The 21,562-nt window shown below is 28.9% G+C and overlaps 2 protein-coding genes across 2 annotated transcripts in view; both read right to left on the reverse strand.

Moving 5' to 3' along the window:
* Positions 1 to 5,826: 5,826 nt before the first annotated feature.
* LOC129790423 (SPRY domain-containing protein 7) lies at positions 5,827 to 6,937 on the reverse strand. Its single transcript, XM_055827913.1, has 2 exons — positions 6,654 to 6,937; positions 5,827 to 6,588 (listed from the first exon to the last, which is right to left on the reverse strand). The coding sequence occupies exons 1-2, from the start codon at positions 6,754 to 6,756 to the stop codon at positions 6,071 to 6,073; spliced, it is 621 nt and encodes a 206-aa protein (XP_055683888.1). The 5' UTR covers positions 6,757 to 6,937; the 3' UTR covers positions 5,827 to 6,070.
* A 949-nt stretch (positions 6,938 to 7,886) lies between these two features.
* LOC129790589 (uncharacterized) overlaps positions 7,887 to 21,562 on the reverse strand; it is a 166,222-nt gene continuing 152,546 nt past the window's right edge. The window contains exons 9-10 of the mRNA XM_055828157.1: positions 17,406 to 17,634; positions 7,887 to 16,075 (exon numbers count right to left, since the gene is read on the reverse strand). Coding sequence (XP_055684132.1) covers positions 16,025 to 16,075; positions 17,406 to 17,634 — 280 coding nt within the window. The 3' untranslated portion in view covers positions 7,887 to 16,024. The remainder of the gene's footprint in view (positions 16,076 to 17,405; positions 17,635 to 21,562) is intronic.

Here is a 21,562-nt window from a genome sequence, read left to right on the forward strand (position 1 = left end):
CCGATTTTGATCAACCCGGGCTCAAATGAAAGATCTCAACAAACCCTACAACTCCCTAGAACATCCGAAGTTTCAAAAGTGACCGCTAGGGGGCCAAAAGTCAAAAAAAATTTTCGATGAGTTTTCGATGAATATCTCGAAAACGCCATTATCGATTTGCTTCATTTTTTTGATATATTATAGTCTACTATAACATCTATTTATAAAAAAAAATTTGTCGCCATTTTGAAAATATTGAGTTCCAACTTTGACATGTCATATCTCAGGTTCTACAAGTCCGATTTCGATCAACTTAAGCGCAAATGAAAGGTTTCGTGAAACCCAACAAATGTCTAAAACATTGAAACTTCGAGAAATGACCGCAAGAGGCGCTAAAATCAAAAACAAAGTTTTCGAAAATTTCGAACTCGAATTTTTCGAAAATGGCGACATAATTTTTTTTTTCATTTTTCGATATGTTATAGCTGACTTCAAGACCTTTCGAACAAAAAAAAATTATGAAAATCTATGGATCCGTTCTCGAGATATGGTCTTCTAAAGATTTCATAGGGTATGACCGGTATGATTTTTTGTTTTGTAAAAGATATTGTATATAGTTCAGTGAATTACTTTATGTATTATGGATAATGTCTGAATAAAATTCAATTCAATTCAATTCATTCAATGACTTATCAACTTTTCCCGACTTTGCGCGTATTTAAACTAATTCGCGTTCTAGTTTGCTCTCACAAAATTGGTACACTGAAAGAAACACAGCTCTCGTAGGCTTGGTCAGCTTACCAGTACATTTTCATTTTTTTTTAAATAAAAAACCAATTTATTTAATAATTTTTTACAACTTTTTTATTATTTAAAAATTTAAATATTTTAAATTAAAATAAAGAATAAACATATTTTTAAAAAATAATAAAAAAACAAAAAATACAGTGTTGTTGATGCTCGAATCATATTTCTTTTATAAAAAATAATAATATTAAATCCGCTTTATGATTATTTTAATTTAAAAAGAATAAGTTTTTATATTGTTTTTTTTTCTAATTTTTTTTTATTTTTATTTAAGAAAAAAAAACTTAAAAAACTTATTATTTTTTTTATTTTTTTTAAATTAACTTGTAAAAAACTATTTTGGTTTTTAGAGGTAGTCCGATTGACTTTAATTTTTTTTTAAAGTTAGGTAAAAGACTTACAAATATTTCAATTTTTTTTGTAGATTCGGAAATATAAAAAAGTCAATAAGGGTTTGGTATTCAATATGGCGGCCGAAAGTATGTGATGAGAGGACGCCATCCTGATTGTTTTCTAAAAGAAAAGATCCCAAAAACCTAAAAATGTGTTATCTACCACCGATTTTTTTTTTTACATTTTTTAAAAAATATTTTCTTATTTTTTAAATTATTTTATGAGTTTTATTGGTTTTATTAAATAAAAAATAACATAAAAAAGTTAAAAGTGATTAAATCGTTTAAAGAAATATTCAATCTTGAAAAAAAGGAAAATTTTTGAATTGTCTTACGACATGTCGTCGCGAATTCCTTTGACAGAAACTAATTTTTGAAGGGTTGCGACATACTTTTTGAAATGACCATGAAACTCAAGTTTCATCTTTATTGAAATATTTACCAAATATTTTTTTTCTAGATAATTTATGATTTATTAAATGGTTCTAGCTCTGGTTCTATTTGAGCCTATATTGCCGTGGAAAAAAATACGCGAAATATTTGCCAATAATCAACAAAGATCAATTTTATTGTGTCTTACAAATATATCAGTAGCGACATCTATCGATTGTTCCACAAAAATTTCAGAGCTGAAATTTTCGGTGACGTCACTGACTCTCTTTCACACTTCTCAGGCTTCTCAGGTGTGTTTTCACACTTCTCCGGGTGTGTATAGCGGAACAAAAAGTGTGTATGACGGAATGATTTCTCTCTGAGTTGCCTTGATTCTCTGCGCGAGACTTCCTCAAGAGACAAACGAGGAGGCACTCACCAGGAGATGGGGGATGTTTCTTCTTTATTTTATTCCTCGAATTCTCACTCTTTACCATCCTATAAATTGAAGATGATGTTCTTAATTGAAGAAAAGTGATTCTTTCTTGAGAAGCTGAAACCACTACACTGTTTTTTTTATTGGATTATTAAAAAAAATTTGCACATGAAGCATATCATTTTTCTGCGTCTCTTTGAATGTTAGACGATCCGACTCAACGTTTTTTGATAAGATTATTTTACTTATACAAAAGAAACATAAGAATAAATAAATAAACAAAAATCTGCAAACCTAGCTACCGAATACTTTCTAACCCGCCAATTTTTATATATACTATGTAGACTCATTGATAAAAATTCTTCATTCATAAAATCATTTTGAGAGTTTATAGTATTTAATACGAGTAGAGAGACAAAATAATTGTTTTCGTGATTCTGTCGCATGTTCTTCTTCCTTTCTACACCGCCTTATGCGATAATTTTATTTACGACCATTTCTTTCGATGCAAACACTGACGTTTATTGTGTTCAAAATCTAATTTTAATGTTTTTCAACGAGAGGCATTAATACATTTGAAAAGGAAGGACAAAAAAGAGGCGGAAAGATGTGAGAAAAATGTAAAATGAAGTTTGAGGGTAAAAGTCATTAAATACGATAGAGATGTAATTATAACATTTGATTGTATTTTCTATTTTTGGCATTTTTTTCCATTTCACCGTGGAGATTAAAGAGATTTTCTTCGGGGAAAAATTTCTCTATATAGCAATAAAAATTATGAGGTAGTTATCGAAACATCAAGAAGGAGATTTCTATGAAATAAATCATTTCACGAGGAGTGTGAAGAATTTTTTATTGTTTAATTTTATGCCGATAGAACCTGTGTCTAAATATGGGAAAACACAGAGAAAAATTTCCTGGAAGTTTTTGGGAAAATTCCTTGGAAAATTCTTCTGACACAGAAGTTTGAGATAAAATAATAATAAAAATTGAGCAATTTGAGTTGATAAATGATTGTTAATTTATTTTTCAAACGGAATAATTCTCCAATTAACCAATTAATCTCTAAATTGATGATCTCCAATTAAATGCAATTTTCTCTTCCTATGCTCACACTTTAAGCTCTGTGGCGAGTGCTGTGTGCCATAGACCTAGCGAGCGATTTATCATTAAGAGGCTTGTTTTATTAATTTTCATGGATTTTTATTAATCACATACCGAGACATTCAGCGTGTTGATAACCTCTGTGACGAACTTAAATTGGAAAGAAATGTCAATGCAAAAAAAAACACTCTCAGTGTCTTATCAAGAGAGTTAAAAAGCCCAGAAAAAAATAGCTTTCATGTTCCTCTATGAGACATTCTCCAGTAGACGAATTGTCGTACTCAAAAAAAAAGTGTTTAATTGAAAAATAATGAAATGACAAAGTTAGTTGGGTTTATTTTGTGCCCAATTATTCAATCACTTTGTCAGGCATTTGACCTCGACTTGACATTTTAATTAATAATTCGAAATTTGCGTGTAACTCGTACGTTTATTTCATGATACCAACCGAGCATTTAAATGAAGCAGAGTGTGTTTGATTATTTTTTTTTCTTCTATAAGTGAAGTGAAAATTGCTATTCCCACCCTCCTTGTTATTCCCTCCAATTTTATTCGTTAGCAAAGTATGGAGAAAATTGGAAAAATCACTGAAGAAAATCTCTTGAAAGCAATCTCAACAGTTATTGGAATAAATGAAGTATGAAGAAGAAAAAGGATAATTTGTGCAATTTTATAAGGACGATTCCCTTTAGCTATAAACGAGAAAAAGGTTTTTTTGGTGTTCAATGTGAATCATGATGAAAAATTTTATTTAAAACATTTTCATAGTTTGATTGCAGAAATTTAATCAACTATTAATGACCAATTGAATCAAAATGTATATTTGTTTTTATCTTTCATTTAATTGAGCTGATATACCTGGATATTGCCCCGTATGTGGTGTACTAACTAACTAATTAAATTTAAAACTCTAAAAGGATTAGCGTTAATTAGCGATAATACGGAAAATTTATTTACAAACTAGATTAAATTATTTGAAATAATTTATCCTGCAAATATAAATGATTTTTTTTAAAGCTCCCATTCAAACAATCCCCAGATTAACTTGCTCTGTTGTACGAAAAATTTTCTCAAAAAAACACATTATTTTTAAAATTTCTCCAGCATTTGCATGAGAAATGAAGACATTTTCCGTCTAGCCAAGTCTCACAAGCAAATATTTACTCATTTAACAGTCCATTAGCAATGTGGAGAACGTAGGGGAGAAATTTCTTAAAATGTTCTTTCACGTGAAGTCTCTTGAGCACCAAAACATCCAGATTTTCTCTTCAATTTAACAATTTTTTTGTGCCATTTGTATTTTTTTTCTCCTTAAAATTGGGCAATTTTTTGTTACCATAATCCAAGAAATACTCAAATTCTATTTATAGATTTTAAATTCCTCAGATGTAAGAACAAAATGATTTATGTAATTTTTTTGTACTAGTAGTGAGAAGATAGTATGAGAAACTAAATCCTTCCAATTGAGAGTCTCCCTCCTTTTCTTCACAATTTTAAAGAGAAGAACACTGGTGTGTGAATATTTGAAAAGAACCTTTCTGTTCCTTTGTTAGAGTAAATGTAGAATCTTGAATTTTGTATTTAAGTATAATTCATAATGTAGAGAAATTAAGTGAAAAAAAAAACTATATTTTAGTAGTATTCTGTGAGTCAAAGAGAATTAGATATATTATATATTATTTCAATAAGAATAATATTGTTTATAAGGACGAGTTCTTTTTTTGTAAAGAATTTTCCTATGTAACGCAGAAAGTGAATAAAAATTGTATATAATTTGTGAGAATTGAAAAAAATGAAATTGTTTTATTTAGTCAATCGTAAGTGAAAACTCATTTTATTTTATTTTCAGATTCAGAGAAAATACCAAAAAGGGAACGTCGTTAACTACTTCGAAATTAATAACAAAAAACGGAAAGAAAATTTATTTTCAATTGATTTTCATCAAACTAATGTTTGCTGATTTTTTTTATTATATATAATCTGATAGATTATATTTTCGAGATAAATTGAGATTCTATTGAAGATTAAAGAACATTTTTTTAAAAATATTTTTTATACAAAATTCTTCTTCGAAATTTCTGGTTAAAGATTCTTTCACGGATATTGAAACTCAAATCCAAGATTTGTGAAGAAAATAAAATAAAATTTCAATCGCTACCGTAATGAATGGTTCGGATCCATTAATTGAAGAATGATTCAATAATTTAGGTTACCTGAATGTAAGAAATTCTCGACCTTTTTTTATTCCATTTTGAACAAAACTGGACAGAATGAAATCTTCAAATTAAAGAACTTCAGATTTGATGTTTTTGTTTCTGGAAATAATTTTTTACCATCAATTTCTTTAAATATTAATCATTTTTCATCTGATCTTGCGCTGTGTTCGTATTGTATCCGGAATTAGGTACCTACTTATACGTAGTAAGAATCTTTGAACGGTTTTTGAGTCAATTTTGAAACAAAAATTCAATTTTTTTTTACATTTTCCTTAAATGGCTAATATTAATTAAAATTTCTATGACTAAATTATATAACCGGCTAACTTTGTATGAGCTCTAAACCGACTTAGCCGAATTAACAATGTATCCCTCGATTTGTTATTTTCGTTTTTGGGAAAAAAAATGTCTTCAAGTTCTCACATTTTGAGCATTTTATTCCTGTAGAGTTTCCAAAATTATTAGACTATCCCTTATTTCCGATCAGTCACCAAACTATAAAAAAGAGAATAAAAGTCTCTTTGACCATAAAATAATTTTCTTAATAATTTATTCTCTCCCATTCGATTCACAAGCATATTGGTTCTCTCCATAGCAGCTCTCGAAGTCATTCATGCCCTTGTGGAATGCTGAAATTCGCGGAATGTTACGAATAAGTACATTAAGATTCTTTTTTTGTGATGTGATCAGGGTTAGATGCTCAGATTCACAGTTAAAGCTCATAAATGATAAAATGTGATGTTCCAACATGGGAGGATGTCCCCCTAGAGGAGTGACTGCTCCAGCATGATTTTCTCAAAGCCCACCGGGGGTGGGTATGTGAAATTATCCAAGAGGATGTCAAGAACAGCTCCATCATCGACAAATAGTGCAGGATAGACGGTGCCTCGAACATTGAGCACGGGTACATCGAGTTTCTGTCCATTCACGTAAAAATTGAGCTCAACGTGATCAAAAGCAATCCCAATTGTATCCCCTTCTGCTGGTAAATGCAATACTTCATCTTGCTTCTCATCCCCATCGGGGGCTTTCTGCAGACGATGTACTTCCTGATCACTGTGCCAGACAATGTTGTCTGAGCCCAGGCACCAAGAGTCTGCATCAGTTCCACCCTTGGCCTTATTGAGATCTGTATTTCTTGTGGCGAGTCCTATGGACCAGTGTCCATTCTGTTGGAGTTTCACCTCAAAGTAGGATTTGGACTGTACCAGTGGGGCCGTTGCCAAAACACCCCCTGATCCACAAACTCTCTGTCCATTCTTTACTAGCACAACCTCGTGCCCTTTTAAGCATAAACCGAAATTAAATTAAACATAAATCATTTGAATGAAGATTAATCAGCCTTACCCATGTGAGTTGTATCCAGATGAATGGGATTCTCACGGGGACGCACCGGAACCGTTTGAGTGGTGAATGCATCCCCCAAGCAATTGCGTAGGCAACAAAACATACGGAAGCTATCTACTTTCACGTTTGGCTACAAAAAATGCCACAAGCCCCCCACCAATAGGACGTCTAGGGATGCAAAAAAGGGAAAAATGTGCGGAAATTCATGAAAAACTATTTCAAGAATATTTTCACTACACTTTTCTCCAATTGCGGTTATGTTACATATTGTAGGGGAAGCTAAAAGATATGCTAATGTATTCCAAAACATATAAAATCGAAAGCCTTTATAAGAGACTTAACGTGCTTACCAACAGGAGGCCATTTTTACTGGAAAAAGATGGCTTGAATTTAAAATACAAATTCTTCCTAACGGCCAAATTGTAACCGTCCTAACCGCCGCTGTGAATTATTTATATTCGAGGTAAAATACGAAGAAAAAAGACATAGATTTATGTTAATATTTTTATTTCCCCATTTTTGGACCCTATACAATGTTAATTATAGCTAATGAATTAAGTACGTCTATCAGGTAATACAATCATATTTCAAATAAACCATTATTTCATTTTTTTTGGAATGCTATACCTGCTTGTCGGTCGGGCAATAGGGACTGATTTTAATATCGTTTATTATTTATATTTTTTCATAATTTTTTTTTAAATATTGTATTATATACTTCCTTAATTAAAAGAATTTTTTAAAATAATGTAAGGCCATTCCGTTCTGAATTGAATTTGTGGTAGTCGTTTGTCTTTGTTTTATCTCTTTTTTTCTACCTATAACACTTACTGATTTTCCACTTCTTTTCAATTTTTATTAATTTTTAAAGGGTTAGAGAATAATTGTTATTAGCATTTGTTTTTAGAACATTTAACTTTACATTTATGTATTTTTTTTTTATCACTCTAAACGCGATAAAAAGATTCGAGCGATTTTTTGCGGAAAATTGAGGGAAAAAACTGAACTATCACTCACTTTTTTTGCACATATTATTGAGTTCAAACCAAGAAAAAAAAACAAAGAAAAACGTTTAGTTGAACCAACCGGTGCTGTGACAAAACAACCCTTAAAATTCGAAGGCTCAAGAAAAATGCACAAAATAAGAAGTTAAAAAGAGTGCGAGAAAGAAGATAAAAGAGAAAGTAAGAGCAAAAAAAAAGAAAATGAAATGAGGAAAATGAGAAAAGTCAGTTTTATACATATTTTCTCAAATTTTATTCCTTAAATTTAATTATAGCAGCAAATGGTTTCCACAATAATGTATGTCAATAAACTTCATCTTTAAAATAGCATTTCTCGTATTTATTCAGACTGATAAATATTCATTTCTTCTTTTATCTCTTTTTTTGTTATTCGTAAAACTGTATTCATTTTTTTTTAGTAAAAATTATTCGAGTTTCATATTTTATGCATTTTCTCAACTTTACAAAACTTGATTTTTCCATTTATTTTCTCATTTTTCCTATGAGATGATTTTAATAATCAACATTTTTATGGTAATTTTTAAAAGTTTTTTTTTGAATGTGGTTTCTGTAAGTTTTTTTAAGAGACAATTTGGAAATAAATAATTTTTTGAAAGATGTTTTTTTTTTCTTCAATCATCATAACTTTACTCTTTCGGGATTTTTTTCAAAATGATAAAAGATATTTAATTTGTATTTTGGTTCTTGTTAAATGTTTTGAAATTGACTAGGTTGACATTATTTGAACTCTAATAAAAAATTAAATTAAATGTCAAATTTTTTAACAAAAATTAAGTCTTTTCTACAAAACGTTTTTTTTTTATTCCTTTAATGAATTTCCTTGAAGAAGAAATTCTTTGCGGGAATTATATTTTGTAAAAATGATCTAAAGTTTTTTTTTTATTTAAATAAAAAGAAAAATACTCTGTGTTGTAATTAATGCGTGAGTGATTTTTTTTGTCAGAGATTTATAAATTTCACGTGTGAAATGAAAACAAGTGTATCAGTGATAAAATAAATTCCTTATTCAAGGATTAGCCTTTTCGTTTCATCACTTTTTACTGAATTCTCTTAAGTTAAGAGAATTTATTATTCAGAAATTATTTTTTTACTAAATATTCCATTTTTTTATATTTTTATTTAATGCCCGTCTCATCAACACTTGTTTCAGCTTCTTATGTTCTTTTTTTTTATTATTTTTAATGATAGTAATGCTTATGAAATTAATAGTTCAGATTGTACTACAATGTTTTCTTAATATTTATGTCTTGTTTTTTGCCATTATTCAAATAATAATTTTAATTTATTCTCTTTTTTTAACACTTTGTTTTGTCATCATCATCATCTCAAAATAAAGAGGATCACATTGTTTTTAGAAGGTATATTTTCTTTAGTTTTTTTTATATTTCCGAATGTAATTTATTTTATTGACGGGATTACAGAAGCTTTTGATGAATTTTATGGTTAATATGATGTAGAATTGTTTTCTTTTTTTTTAATTTACTTTTGAAGACAGGGGCGGTATTTTGGTACAATGAAAGCTCAATACAGCACAATTAATCTATAGAAAAAGCTCTGTATGTAGTATTTGTTGTTTTAGAAAGAGCATTTTAGCAAAAATGTGATCCTCTGTGATGTTTCGTCATTTCCGTGTTTTATTTTCTTTGTTTTTCATTTTCTATCATGTTAGATAATAATAGTTTTTTATACTTTAACATTTTTCATTATCATTTATTTAGTGTAATATTTTTTTTTAAGTTTCAAGAGAGCCTTACGCAATAATTCTTTTCCATCTCTCTGCCAATACCATTTCTAGATTTTTCATTTTCTTTTTTAATGTTTTATAAAATAATTCTACAGAATACCACATTTTTTTTATAAAGTTATCATTCAATATAAGATCAGTAATACATCAGTAAATTGGGATTCCTTTTCCTCTATAAAGACACAATAATGACAGTTTTTTTGTCTCCTCTGCTGTACTTTTATGTATAAACATCATTAGACTGCAGCATTGTATGTTTAACAAATTCTTTGAGAGATTCATAGTTTTTTTATTTATTTAATTTATTTTTCAAAGAACCTACTAAAAGAGATCTGAAAAAAAAGAAGAGAAACGAGATAAATCCAAGAAGGGAGATATCAATAAAAAATGAAGAAAAAAACCAATTATTTTCACAATTTAATTTTTATTTTCTCTGTTATTTGTTTTTTTTTTTTTTCAAATGAAATATCTTGTTTACTGCTTAATATTTATCATTTCTTTTTCTAAACAATAAATATTCTTTTCTTTTTTTTTTGTCAATTAAGTAATTTATCATATTATCATGAAATGGATTAATTTTTGCTGTCATCATTTTGTTTATAATTTTTATAATTTTGTTGTTATTTCTTTCCATAATATATATTTTTTTAAATCTTGCTTTGCTGCTGATAATTAACTTTCCTTCACTTTTTTTTCAGAATTACATCAATGCTTATTTTCTATATAATAATATAATATATATTTTAGCCGTTCAAAAGATACAGATTTTTTTTCTTTATCAGTAATAAATATGTTGTATAATAGTTCTTTTTACTATTCCATCTAGTTTTTTTCTTTATCCCATGTTTTACTATGTTTCGCTCTCGCTCTGTTTTTTTCTCAATATATTTTAATTATAATAATTTCATAATATGATCGGGCACGAATTGATATGTTTCAATTGTTCATCAAAAATGTTCTTCACCATATAGTATTTTTTCTTTAAATCTCCTTCAGCTTTATTTGCCGAAGGAAGATATTAAACTATCATTGCAATTTTTTTTAGTTCATTTTAGTTCATAAATTTATTATTTTTTATTAAAAAGTGAATTTTTCTCAGTGTTTTCTTTTTCCGTACTCCTTTTGGGCTTTTTTGGGAGCTTTTTTTGTATTCAAAAGCTCCCTGTAAGTCTTAACCTTTTTGTGTTTTTGTCAACGACGGTTGGATTCTTTTCGATTTCTTAGCTGATTCTTCATTTATACTTCTCGATTATATCACAATTGGTTTATTATGTCACGCAATAGCTTTTTTTTTTATTTTTTCAATTTCCTCTTCATACTGGCTTTTATCGCAAAAATTCTTCATCTGATGTTTACTTTTCAAATATTAATTCTTAATATTTGCACATTTTTTTTCTTGTAGATGTTCTTCCCATTGTCGTGAATAAATTGGAACTTTATCGTCATTTCAGAATCATACTTAACCCTTTTTTTTCAATATTCACTGGAATTGTTTTTTAATTTTTTATTTGAAAATTCGCTTCACTTTAAATTGCTGTTTTTTCTTCTTCTTCCTTTTCCAATAAAGACATACTTTGTCATTTTCTTTCCTCATCGTGTTATCTAGAATTACGTAGAATATAAGATATCGTATAATGTGTATAAATATTAATTTTTCATCTTTTGTAATTTTTTTTTTTTTTCATTTTTTAAAAATGGTTAAAACCAAAAAAGTTGATATGTATCATTGAAGTTCCCATTATTTTTTTTATTTCATGTGTGTTTTTTTCTCTCACATATGCTTTTCTTCTCACCACTAAATATTCCTCTTAAATTACAATGTTTATCATGATTTTTTTTTTCATTATTATTTCATCTGGTTGCATAAATTTCCTAGATTAATTACACGATTACATTACATAGTTGTTTTTCACATTTTTTCCTTTTCATCATTCAAGATTACAGTACTAGCTAAATTTGAATGAATTTTCATCATTTTTTCCGGTGTAAAAACCCGGCGACTACACATTGAATTGGACGGAATGATTAAACTTTAATTACACATAATTCTCTCTCACTTCTCTCACTATCATGTCAATCGTCAGTTACATTTATCTAATAATTTTATCTAACAGAAAGAGTTCATTTTTTTTCACCCTGAAAACGCTTCATTGCAAATTTTGTTATTGAACAAAGTGTTTAGACTCTACATAAAATCGTTAATTTTTTATATGAAACTTTTTTAGACATAAAATTAAATATATTTAAAAAGAAATTTGATCATTTGTTGTCCTATTTAAGGCTTAAACTCCATCAAACTTATGACCGAGAAATTAAAAAAAGAAAATTACAAAAGAATTATAATGAAAAATCAATTAAAAATAAATTTTGTGATTAAAGATTCCGTATAAGGACTAAAGATCTTTTAAATTATTGCATTGGGTGTATGGTCTAAACACTTTGTCCACATAGAACCAATAAATTCTCGCGTGTTTTCACAGAAAATTTTTCAATACTGAGCTTTTCTCAAGCTTTGCATTCTTTTTCTCATCTTAGCCATGGAGGAAAGTCAACTGCCACGGGGATTTATGTCCTTTTGGTAAGTTGTGGATGGAAAATTTGCTACGTGAAGCTTTTGCAATTTGCTGGCAGTTTTTAAACTTCTCAATTTTTTTTCTTCTCCCATACCTCACTGTAGAACTTTCAATAAGCCTCACTATTTTGCCATTTTCTGCAAGTTTTTCCTCATCTCTCAGCAAATACCTGTACTTCCCTCCATTTCCCCTTCCACATAATGCTTCTACCGTGTGAAATTTCTCCCAAATGATTTCACCTGCATTTTCTTTGACTTGTTTCTTTTTTAGTACATCAAGTAACTATTTAACGATAGTGGGATTATATTTTATATTAATTATGTTTAGTTATTACAAGAATTTTATTGATAATCTTCAATATTTATCTCTCATTTTTCTTCTTCTTGTTTTTTTTTCCTTTTACACACGTTCTCTTGCCCTAATATTTAAAATTGCTAAAAGGTGTGTGATGGAATATTTTCATTCAAAAGGTGTATTGGTGTGTTACCTATGAAAAGTTGCTTCTTGAGTGTTTGTCTTTGGGATTTGAGAGTTATGCTTATTCATCATTTTTCTCAATGAAAATATCACATCACGTATTTTTTTCGCCCTTCAATCGACATCTAATGGTTTTCTTGTATTATTATTTTGTTTTTAGAAAGGTCCTATCATCTATTTCTATACACATTTAGGTAAAAGTCAAGAAATAAAAATGAAAGGACGCTAGAAATTTAATAAATAAAAAAAAGGAAATTTTTCATTTAGGATAACCTCGGAGGTTAAATCCCTCCTCACCGTAAAGAGCGAGAATGTAAACTATTTAAAAGAATAATAACTTAAATAAATCTAAATTCTAAAGAGACTTTGGTTAATACAATACATTTAAATGTTGTTTGTTTTGGGTAAGCTTTCGGAAAATTCCTCTCATAAGCTTTTCGTGCTATCCAAACAATAAATTGGACATACACGTGGTTTTGTGCTTATTCAGAGAGATGCAAGAAGAGGTATTTTTTCTCTCTCTAATTATGAGAAAATTCAAGTAAATATCGTTTTTTTAAAGGTTTTGTTTTTCAGAAGTTAATAAGCTCTATGTTATTACACTTAATAATTCTAAAAGTAAATTTTTCTAATAATTGTTTTTTTTTCTTCCTTAGTCTATCTCGAAAATCCTGCCATTTGTTCTTCTAAAACACAATACTCTGTCTTTCTTGCTTTGTTATTTCTTAATTCCATTTTTTTCTTGGAATTTTCTGAGAGTTTTTATGCTTGAAAAGTTCCACTTATAGCAAATAGATTATTTTTTTCAAGATTTTTCTCCTTGTATTTTTCTTCCCTATTTTGGTTGTGAAGCATTTTAGTCATGCTATGTAGAAAATAAAAAAAGGGGATAGTTTTATTGATTGTAAAAAAAATATTCTCGGAAATTATTGAAATTCTCGAGAAATCTTTATGGGAAAATATAAAGAATTTGAGCACTTTTATTGGTAGAAAGTTTCAATGAAAAAATGCTTGTAGTTCAACTGGGTGCGAATTTTTTTTCTTACTATACCCCTTCCACATTATTTACATTTAACACTTTCATTTCTCAATAGCTTTTCAATAAAAAATAAAGATTAAAAACAAGAACATTCTCTATGATTTTTTTTAAATATAAATCTCCTACGAATGTTTCCTCAACAGCCCATTTCGCCAGACTTGACTTCTACCATCTCTTATTTTAAGAGATTTGGTAGGGGAACATGGGGCAATTTGTTAATTTTAACTGAGAAATATATTTTCCTTGGTATGTACCGAGAAAATATTTTAATTTTTTAATGACGACTGTCTTATAGGAAATTTTCCGGGCTACAACTTTGTCTCACACGATTTCTCTCTATCTCAATGGGAAAATGCATTTCCAGTCCATTTTCCGAACCTTGCGATATAACTTTTTGCCCCAGTTACCCCTATTCTCTGTGAAAGAGATTTTTTTTCAAAGTCAAGTTTGGTCTTGCAAAAGAGTTGCCAATAAAAATAAATCATAAAAGATATTTTTTTTTCAAAATCTTCAAAAGTGATGGTGCTGTAATAAAAATGATCCTTTCAGAAGAAAATTTTTTACAGCATTTATGCTTATGTTTTCTTCCTTATTACAATCATATCTTCATGCTTTATTTTCCGCTAGTGATAGTGATATGACAATAATTTTTTTATTAAAATTTATTGCTCAGAAATTTCATAGTTATATTTATTGAAAGAATTGACCATTCATTTGCTCTTACTGCATTTGGTACAAAGTTTTTATAATTATTTACTTTGTTTAAAAAAAATTATTAAAAATCAAACTTTTTCTTTTTCTTAATTTTCTGCTAATTTGTGGCAATAATTAATTTGTAAAAAAAAGATTCTGCTGAGAGTGGGATGATTTTTAGGAATAATGTGATTATTTCCCAATATCCATGAAACCATATATTTTAGGAATTAATTTTCGTATTTTTCTCAATTTTTGCAACTCATAATTTTTTTTATGTTTTAATCCTTTTACAGTTTGTTCTCACTTTTCACCTATACTCACATTTTCTTTATTTTTTTCATTAATTTATGGTAAAAGTTATTTATAATAAAAAATTTACACATTAAAGACAGCTTAATTAACATCTTTTCATCATTTCTTAATTTTTTCTCTTCATTTTAGGGCACATTTGGTTAAGCTATACAATAGAAAGTTTAAGGTATAATTTTTTTTTTTTTTTGTTTTCTAACCTCATTGACCTTTTCACCTACACTTAATGTCTTTTCTCTATTGCGCACATCACTCTCAAATTGGTATAAAAGTGTTAGGATGTGCTCCACCATACTTTTTTGTTTTGTTTAAATATATAAATCATGGGAATTTTTTTTTCATTCATATAGCACAAAAGGTTGAGTTTTCATAAGAATTTTGCCTCTGAAAATAATATTATGACCACTTGGGGTTAGAGATTTTGTAAGAGGGTTTTCTTGTTCTACACATTAGTCCTAAGGTCTTGGCCTCGGTGGGCCTTCAACAACACCCTTTCTTGGTCAGAATAAAAAGAAAAGTTTAGACGAAAGTCTTTTTAGAGAAAGTTTGTTGTGAGCTAAACATTAAAAATTTGTCTCTTCTGCTTTTCATTGGTCCCGCATAGAGTTGGATAAAATCTTCACCTTGTGTTTGGCATTTCAGGCAAAAGCTGTAAAATTGATTTTTCCTTGCAATTTTCTTTTATTTTTTTTCAAGATCTTTGTAGCTTTTCTTTTAAAAACAACTAAAAAATCAAAGAAAGCTCACACATTGGAGAAAATTCTATCAAACTCCATGCGACATAGTCTTTCTTGTCTACTGACCTAGAGATACGTTATAAATCTTTTTATTGTAAAATTCATAACTAATATTTATCGGTTTTATTTATCTTTGCCAGTAATATAAATTTGTCATTTAAATAGCAATAAATTAGAAAATATATTAAAATTTTCTCTCTTAATAAAATATCCCTTAAATTACATCTTAAAATAAAAATGTTTAATATATAAACTTTTACAGCTAAAAAAAAAAGTTATTTTAGTAAAGATTATTGCAATAAATTACAATTCTTTTTCATTTAATATAATTTGTGTCTCTTCGGTATGATCACACCATTAACATTTTGTTTCATCTTACTTTTTTCTTTTAAATCTTTCATGTAAGCAAAATATAATATAATGTAAAAACACAAAAGATTTCCCGATTTAAAACAAAATCCTAACATTTAGAGTGTTGTTAGACAACAAAGTGTTGCTCCTTAGAGGAATTTGGGTTGTATTTGGTGTTGCTGTAGATAATCATGCTTGAGGAATTGTCCCACGCAATTGCTGTCCCCGGTGGTGCCCCAGTCAAAATTCAATGGAGCCACATGGGGGGTCAATTGAACTGTGATTGGGGGTGGTTTTGTGCCTCATACCCGTATATGGGGACGATGCTGGGGTGGTCGCTGCCGTGGCGCCACAGGCATTGCATAGACATTCGATGAAGGTGGTCAGGTGGAGGCCATCAAGTACGTGTTCATGTCTCGCTCATTTTTCTTCCCTATTACATGCTCCATTCTTGGCTCCAGTCCCGCACCCCTGTTTTTTATTTCATTTGTATTTAATGCCACCGGAGTTTGTGTTCATTTTTGTAGTTCATCGTGATTTTTTTAATGTTTTTATTTTCGTTTGGTTTTGTTGTTGATTTTTTTTCGTTTGTGTTGTTTGGAAAGATAGAGAGAGAAAATGGGGAAATATTACAAAATAAGTTAACATATAAATCATTTACAATTACAGGAAAAAATCATTTATCTCTCTTGGCATGAAAAAATACCACAAAAATGGCAATTTTCTCAACCAAAAAAAAAAATATAAAAGGTATTTTTGTTACTATCTCATCATGTTACATTAGGAAGCAGAGTTATTGGCAAAAGAATAAAAATTAAATACATTATGGGAACATTTATACTTGATAATGATACTATGATCGTGAAATTGTTAGGTGTTGATTAAAAAACACAAACACACAAAAATGTACGTGATATCCAAAAAGACGTTATTGCGTATAAGATGCTGTGTTTAAGGGTGCGTTGTGAGTTCTATATCCACAGTGCTATAAGAAAGTTCTCCTTAAATCACGATCACTTGATCATTCACGCTCTTTCTCTCTCATATTCTTGCTGGTAGAATAAAGAAATTATTTTAGATAAAGAAATATTCGTCTAATGAAAGATTTTAAGGCAATTTTCGGTTCTCAAAGTAATTTAGAACAATTTTTAGAGTATTTTTGCATTTTTTTTAAAAATAATTTTTAAAGAAAGAAATCATGGAAACTAAAAAAAATTAGTTCTTGTCGATATATATATTTTTTTAATAATTAGGAAAACTATAGATGTTTCTTCATGATTAATTATAAAAATTATAAAAAATTATAAATTATAAAATTATAAAATTAAATTATAAACAAAATTGATAAAAAGAAGACATTTTAGAAAATTTTATTACACGTTTCTTTAATTTTCCCATATTTTTCAAAAAGAATTCCTTTTCACAACTGATCCCACAGAATTAAAAAAAAAACATCTTTTTGATTATTTTTCAAATACATTTTAAGCCATTAGAATATTCTTTCTATTTCTATGTCTTCATTAAATCTAAAAAATGACTTTTAATTGGCCCCAATAAATTCCTGAATCTCCCTCATATTGCTTTACTTTGAGAACTTTTTTTCAAATTAATTTAATTTTAACTTTAAAACTTTTGTAGATAATGAAAAAACTTGAGAATGATTTTTCCTTTCGAATAAGTAGAAAAAGTCTTTAACCGATTGATCAATAGTGATATGAAAGAAAAACATCAATTAAAAAATCAAAGTGTGTAAAACAAACATTCATGATAAATGAGATAACATACAAACAATCAAACATACTTCTCTGAATGCATAAAACTGCGGTGCCGTCGGGTCCGTGATGGCCATTTTCGACTTGGCATACTCAATACGAATGGCCCCACGGTCTGATGACAGTAGGAAGGTGCCTTGGAGTGCGGCCATAGCGCCGGCTGCGCAGCCGGAATCTTTGAATTCAACAAATGCTACGGGAATGCTACCCGGTTGTGAACCTTTTGAGTGCATTCGGAGGCGACAAAAGCCAGGCAAACTGTGCATAATATCAGTATAATAAAATTACAATAATCCAAAGAAAAGAAAATTAAATTATTAGAAGACTGTCCCAAGGGGAGCTAATACTGTGTGTTTAAGGATTTGTTCTTTGTTCTTAAAGAATATTTTTCTCTAAAGTCCTTTTCCACCAATTTTGTCGTATTTTGTTAGTTTTTTCCTTTTAAAAGAAAAATTAATCGAAAAGTTATATTCCACACACGTTAAATCTCTCTCAATGGCAACAGTGTTGGTGTGTATTAAAATAAATGGCTATCATTGAAAAAAATCTTCCCCATTACCACTTAATTTTTAAATTAATTATAATTCCATATTTAATTTTGTATTTATTGTTTTATAAAGAGCGTACTGCAATCATTGCCAATTCACTGTCAATGAAATAATGTATTTTGGCAAAAAAAAAAGTTAACAGCCATAGGCATCAGAATAAATTATAAAAATTTTCCAGCCAATATTCCAAAATAGTATTATAGGTATACACATGAGAAAAACGGATGGAAAATTAATGGAAAAAAAATGAAGTCATGGACACAGTTGATAGATATTATAAAATTATATATGTATATAGCATCAGTAAATTGTCCAATTAAATATATTTTTCATAAATTATTTAATTTTGAAAGGGGATTCCTGTGAACGGTTACTCTACGTAAATTAACACTTGATGGTATTTTTTTTATTCGACAAGGACGAAATACACCTTCAAAATACTAATGAAAAAATCCATCCACAATATTTTATTCAATGCTATTTAATTAAATATGTGGCAGTTTTCATTTATAAAAAAACGCATATATTGCATTTTTTGTGGTCATTTGGGGGGCGATAATCAACACTGTCTGCCATTTTAAATGGAAATATTAAATTGAGTGAAATTTTTTGAATTATAAAAGTCAATTGAGAAAATTAATTTAATTCTAAATATTTATTATTTGAAAAAAAACACAATTTCCCACATTTGTCTATTTTTGTTTTACTAATCAAAGAGTTATTTTGTGTTTGAAATTCACATCGGAGATGAGTTAATTGTTTAGATTATATAATGGGTTCTATTATAGAATAATTGTTGAAGATATATTTAAAGGTCGTTGTCAATTTGTCTGTTAATTCTTCGGGATGTCAATCAATTAGAAGAACTGCGGAAAACTATAAGCTGCACTTAAATTAAGCTCGTTCATTGTAAATTCCTCGTGCATTTATAACGAAACCATTCTCCTTTCCCTGTCGTCTGTTGTGATTCCCATTTTAGAAGTTTACTATTGTTTTAATTCACCTAAAGTTGCTTCGAAAATACGTGGACTTAGAATTTTATTTTATGAATATTCTTAAAAAAAAAATAAATATAATTTTCTGAAGAAAAATTGCCACAAAGAATTGAAAAAAAAATCTTAGAAACATTTTTTAAGATTTTTCCTTTATCTAAAAAATTGCTTTTTTTTTTTTAAATTAAAAATTTCTTTCATTGAGACAAAAAAGTTCTTCATTCAGTTAATTCTACATTCCTCTTCCGAAATATATTTTTTGTTTTATAAATATTGAAATTAATAATAAAACCAAATCCACGAATCTTCGGATTAACTTGTCTATCACAATTAAACTTTATGTTGGAATTGTTTAAATTCAATCTCGGTTAATGTGGTTATTGTTTAAATTCATTTCAACAAATAATCTTTTAAAACTTCAGAGAGTTTATATATATATTTTTAAAATTTTCTCCTGAATTCTAATAACATTAACTAAGGCTTTCATTTATTCAACAATTGAAAATTTTATTTCTTCTGAGAATCCATTAAATCATTCTCTCTTAAATATCATGACGAAAAATATACTCAATGGAATGAAAAATCAACCGTCAAAGCCGCAAAATATTAAATATTTTTCAATAATCCCTTTTTTCAAATTAAATAAAAGGTTTATGGAAAATTCTTTTGGATTACACACATTTTCCTATTGGTGAAAAAAATAACAATTCTGAGAAAGCTATTTTTTGCATTCAGGGGTGCTTTTTCCCTCAGTTTTTTTTTTCACATACACCCCTGAGACAGCTATATAATTGTGTGATTTCCGTGACGTGTGAAAATTGATGGAACATGTTTTTCCCATTATGGAAATTTTCATTTATAGAGGATGTGTAGGTGAAAAGAGGGATTATATAATCATGGTAATCATATATGAATCATAGGTGAAAACCTTCAAATATATATACTTCAACAAATATATTTTCTCTATATTGATTCCATATATGTACCCCCGAAAACGGGGAAAATGTTTTATCGATATTTCATTTCATTCAGCGTTTAGGCCCGGAACTTTTTTTGTGTGTGGAAAAACTATCCATTGAATGGAATTTACATGCAAAATATGCTTCACTGATTGCACTGAATTTTGGAGTACATATAGCTCAAACAAAAACAAACTAAATATTCACCTACTGTTCTGTAACATCTAACAGATTACAAAAAAGTTGTGGATTTGGTAATGGTATCAAATTTTCGTAATATAAATTGAATTTTTTACTCTACATTTTAGTTGGCAAAATTTGGTTTTTTATCTGTTATAAGCTTCGCGGGAGCTTTCCGTTTTTGCATATAAGCAATCAACCGTGTGAGACGTGCTGCTGATATAGTTTCCATGTTCACCCTCTTGTAATTTAGCAACGTGATCTATTCAAAACAGGAGACATGCTCTAAATTGCACGAAGAATCATCTCTTTCCATGTGGCAATGGCATGAATTTATTAATGGAAAATTAATGAGTAAATGAGTCCAAAAGGGTGGGTGATTCATCGCATATTTCTTGGCTTCTTCCAATGCGAATGGGAAGAGCTTTTGGGTACAAATTTCTTATATACCATATAGCTTGGTAGTTTATTTTGAAACATTAATTTCTTAAGAGAATTTTCAGCATGAAAACTTGTAGCACTTTTGTCACACACATTACATAGTATAAGGGGGAAGCTTCAATTATTAAGTGAACCCCCTGTAGCTGATGGAGTTGTTGCCACATAGCTTTTACTTACACATTGTGTCAAAAGTGTTAAAATTTTCATCTAAAAAAATCTTTTTAATATAATTTTAGAAAAGTTTTAAACACGAGAAAACTATGAGAATGAAATAATTTAGATTCATTTTGTTAATTGTCAAGTGTGAAGAATTTTAGCATAAATTTAACTAACTCAAAGAACATGGTATCACTTTCAAAATTGTTTGCATTTTCACATTTTAAAGACAACAAAGTTGAAGTGCAACAGAATTTTCACGAAAGTCCCCCAAAAAGTTTATGACAAAATTTCGTAATAACCAAAAACCCATCCTCTGTGCCATTTCTCAGCAGTATTCTATGTAAATTTAATTCACGACAGAGTGCAGGCAAAAGACAAAGATATGGGGGTAAAGTATAAATTTTCACACGAAATGGAGACGCCTGGTCATTTGCTCGAAAGTCAGCAGATTGCACCAACTTTTTTGGGGTCACATCAATTTTCTTCCTCATCCCTTTTCTCACCCTCCTCCCGTTCCTCCTTTGCACTCTGCCACTTTTGTTTTTGGAACCTACAATGTCCTTTTTATGGTGTGAATTTCACAAACCACCGACAAAGAGTTTGCTTCTCCTTGAAATATTTTACTTTACTAAATAACCAAGACAAGGAGAACGTCGGAAGTCACTTTAGAATTTACCTTCCAAGCATACCGCGAATAATTATTTCATGTGAATTAAAATTGCAGGTTCATTACTGAAAAATAAATGTGATTTTATTTTCTATGTCGGAAGGTACAAAAACATTCTTTCATCGTGGGGGTTGGGCGCAATAAAAATAATTAAGTGCAATAAAAAGGTATATAATCAACAAAAAGGGGGTGAAGAATACGCTTGATTTCTGAAGGGATGAAAAGACGCTATCACTTTGT

The sequence above is a fragment of the Lutzomyia longipalpis genome, chromosome 1 (genome assembly GCF_024334085.1).
Source record: "Lutzomyia longipalpis isolate SR_M1_2022 chromosome 1, ASM2433408v1".
In the NCBI taxonomy this organism is placed as follows: domain Eukaryota; kingdom Metazoa; phylum Arthropoda; class Insecta; order Diptera; family Psychodidae; genus Lutzomyia; species Lutzomyia longipalpis.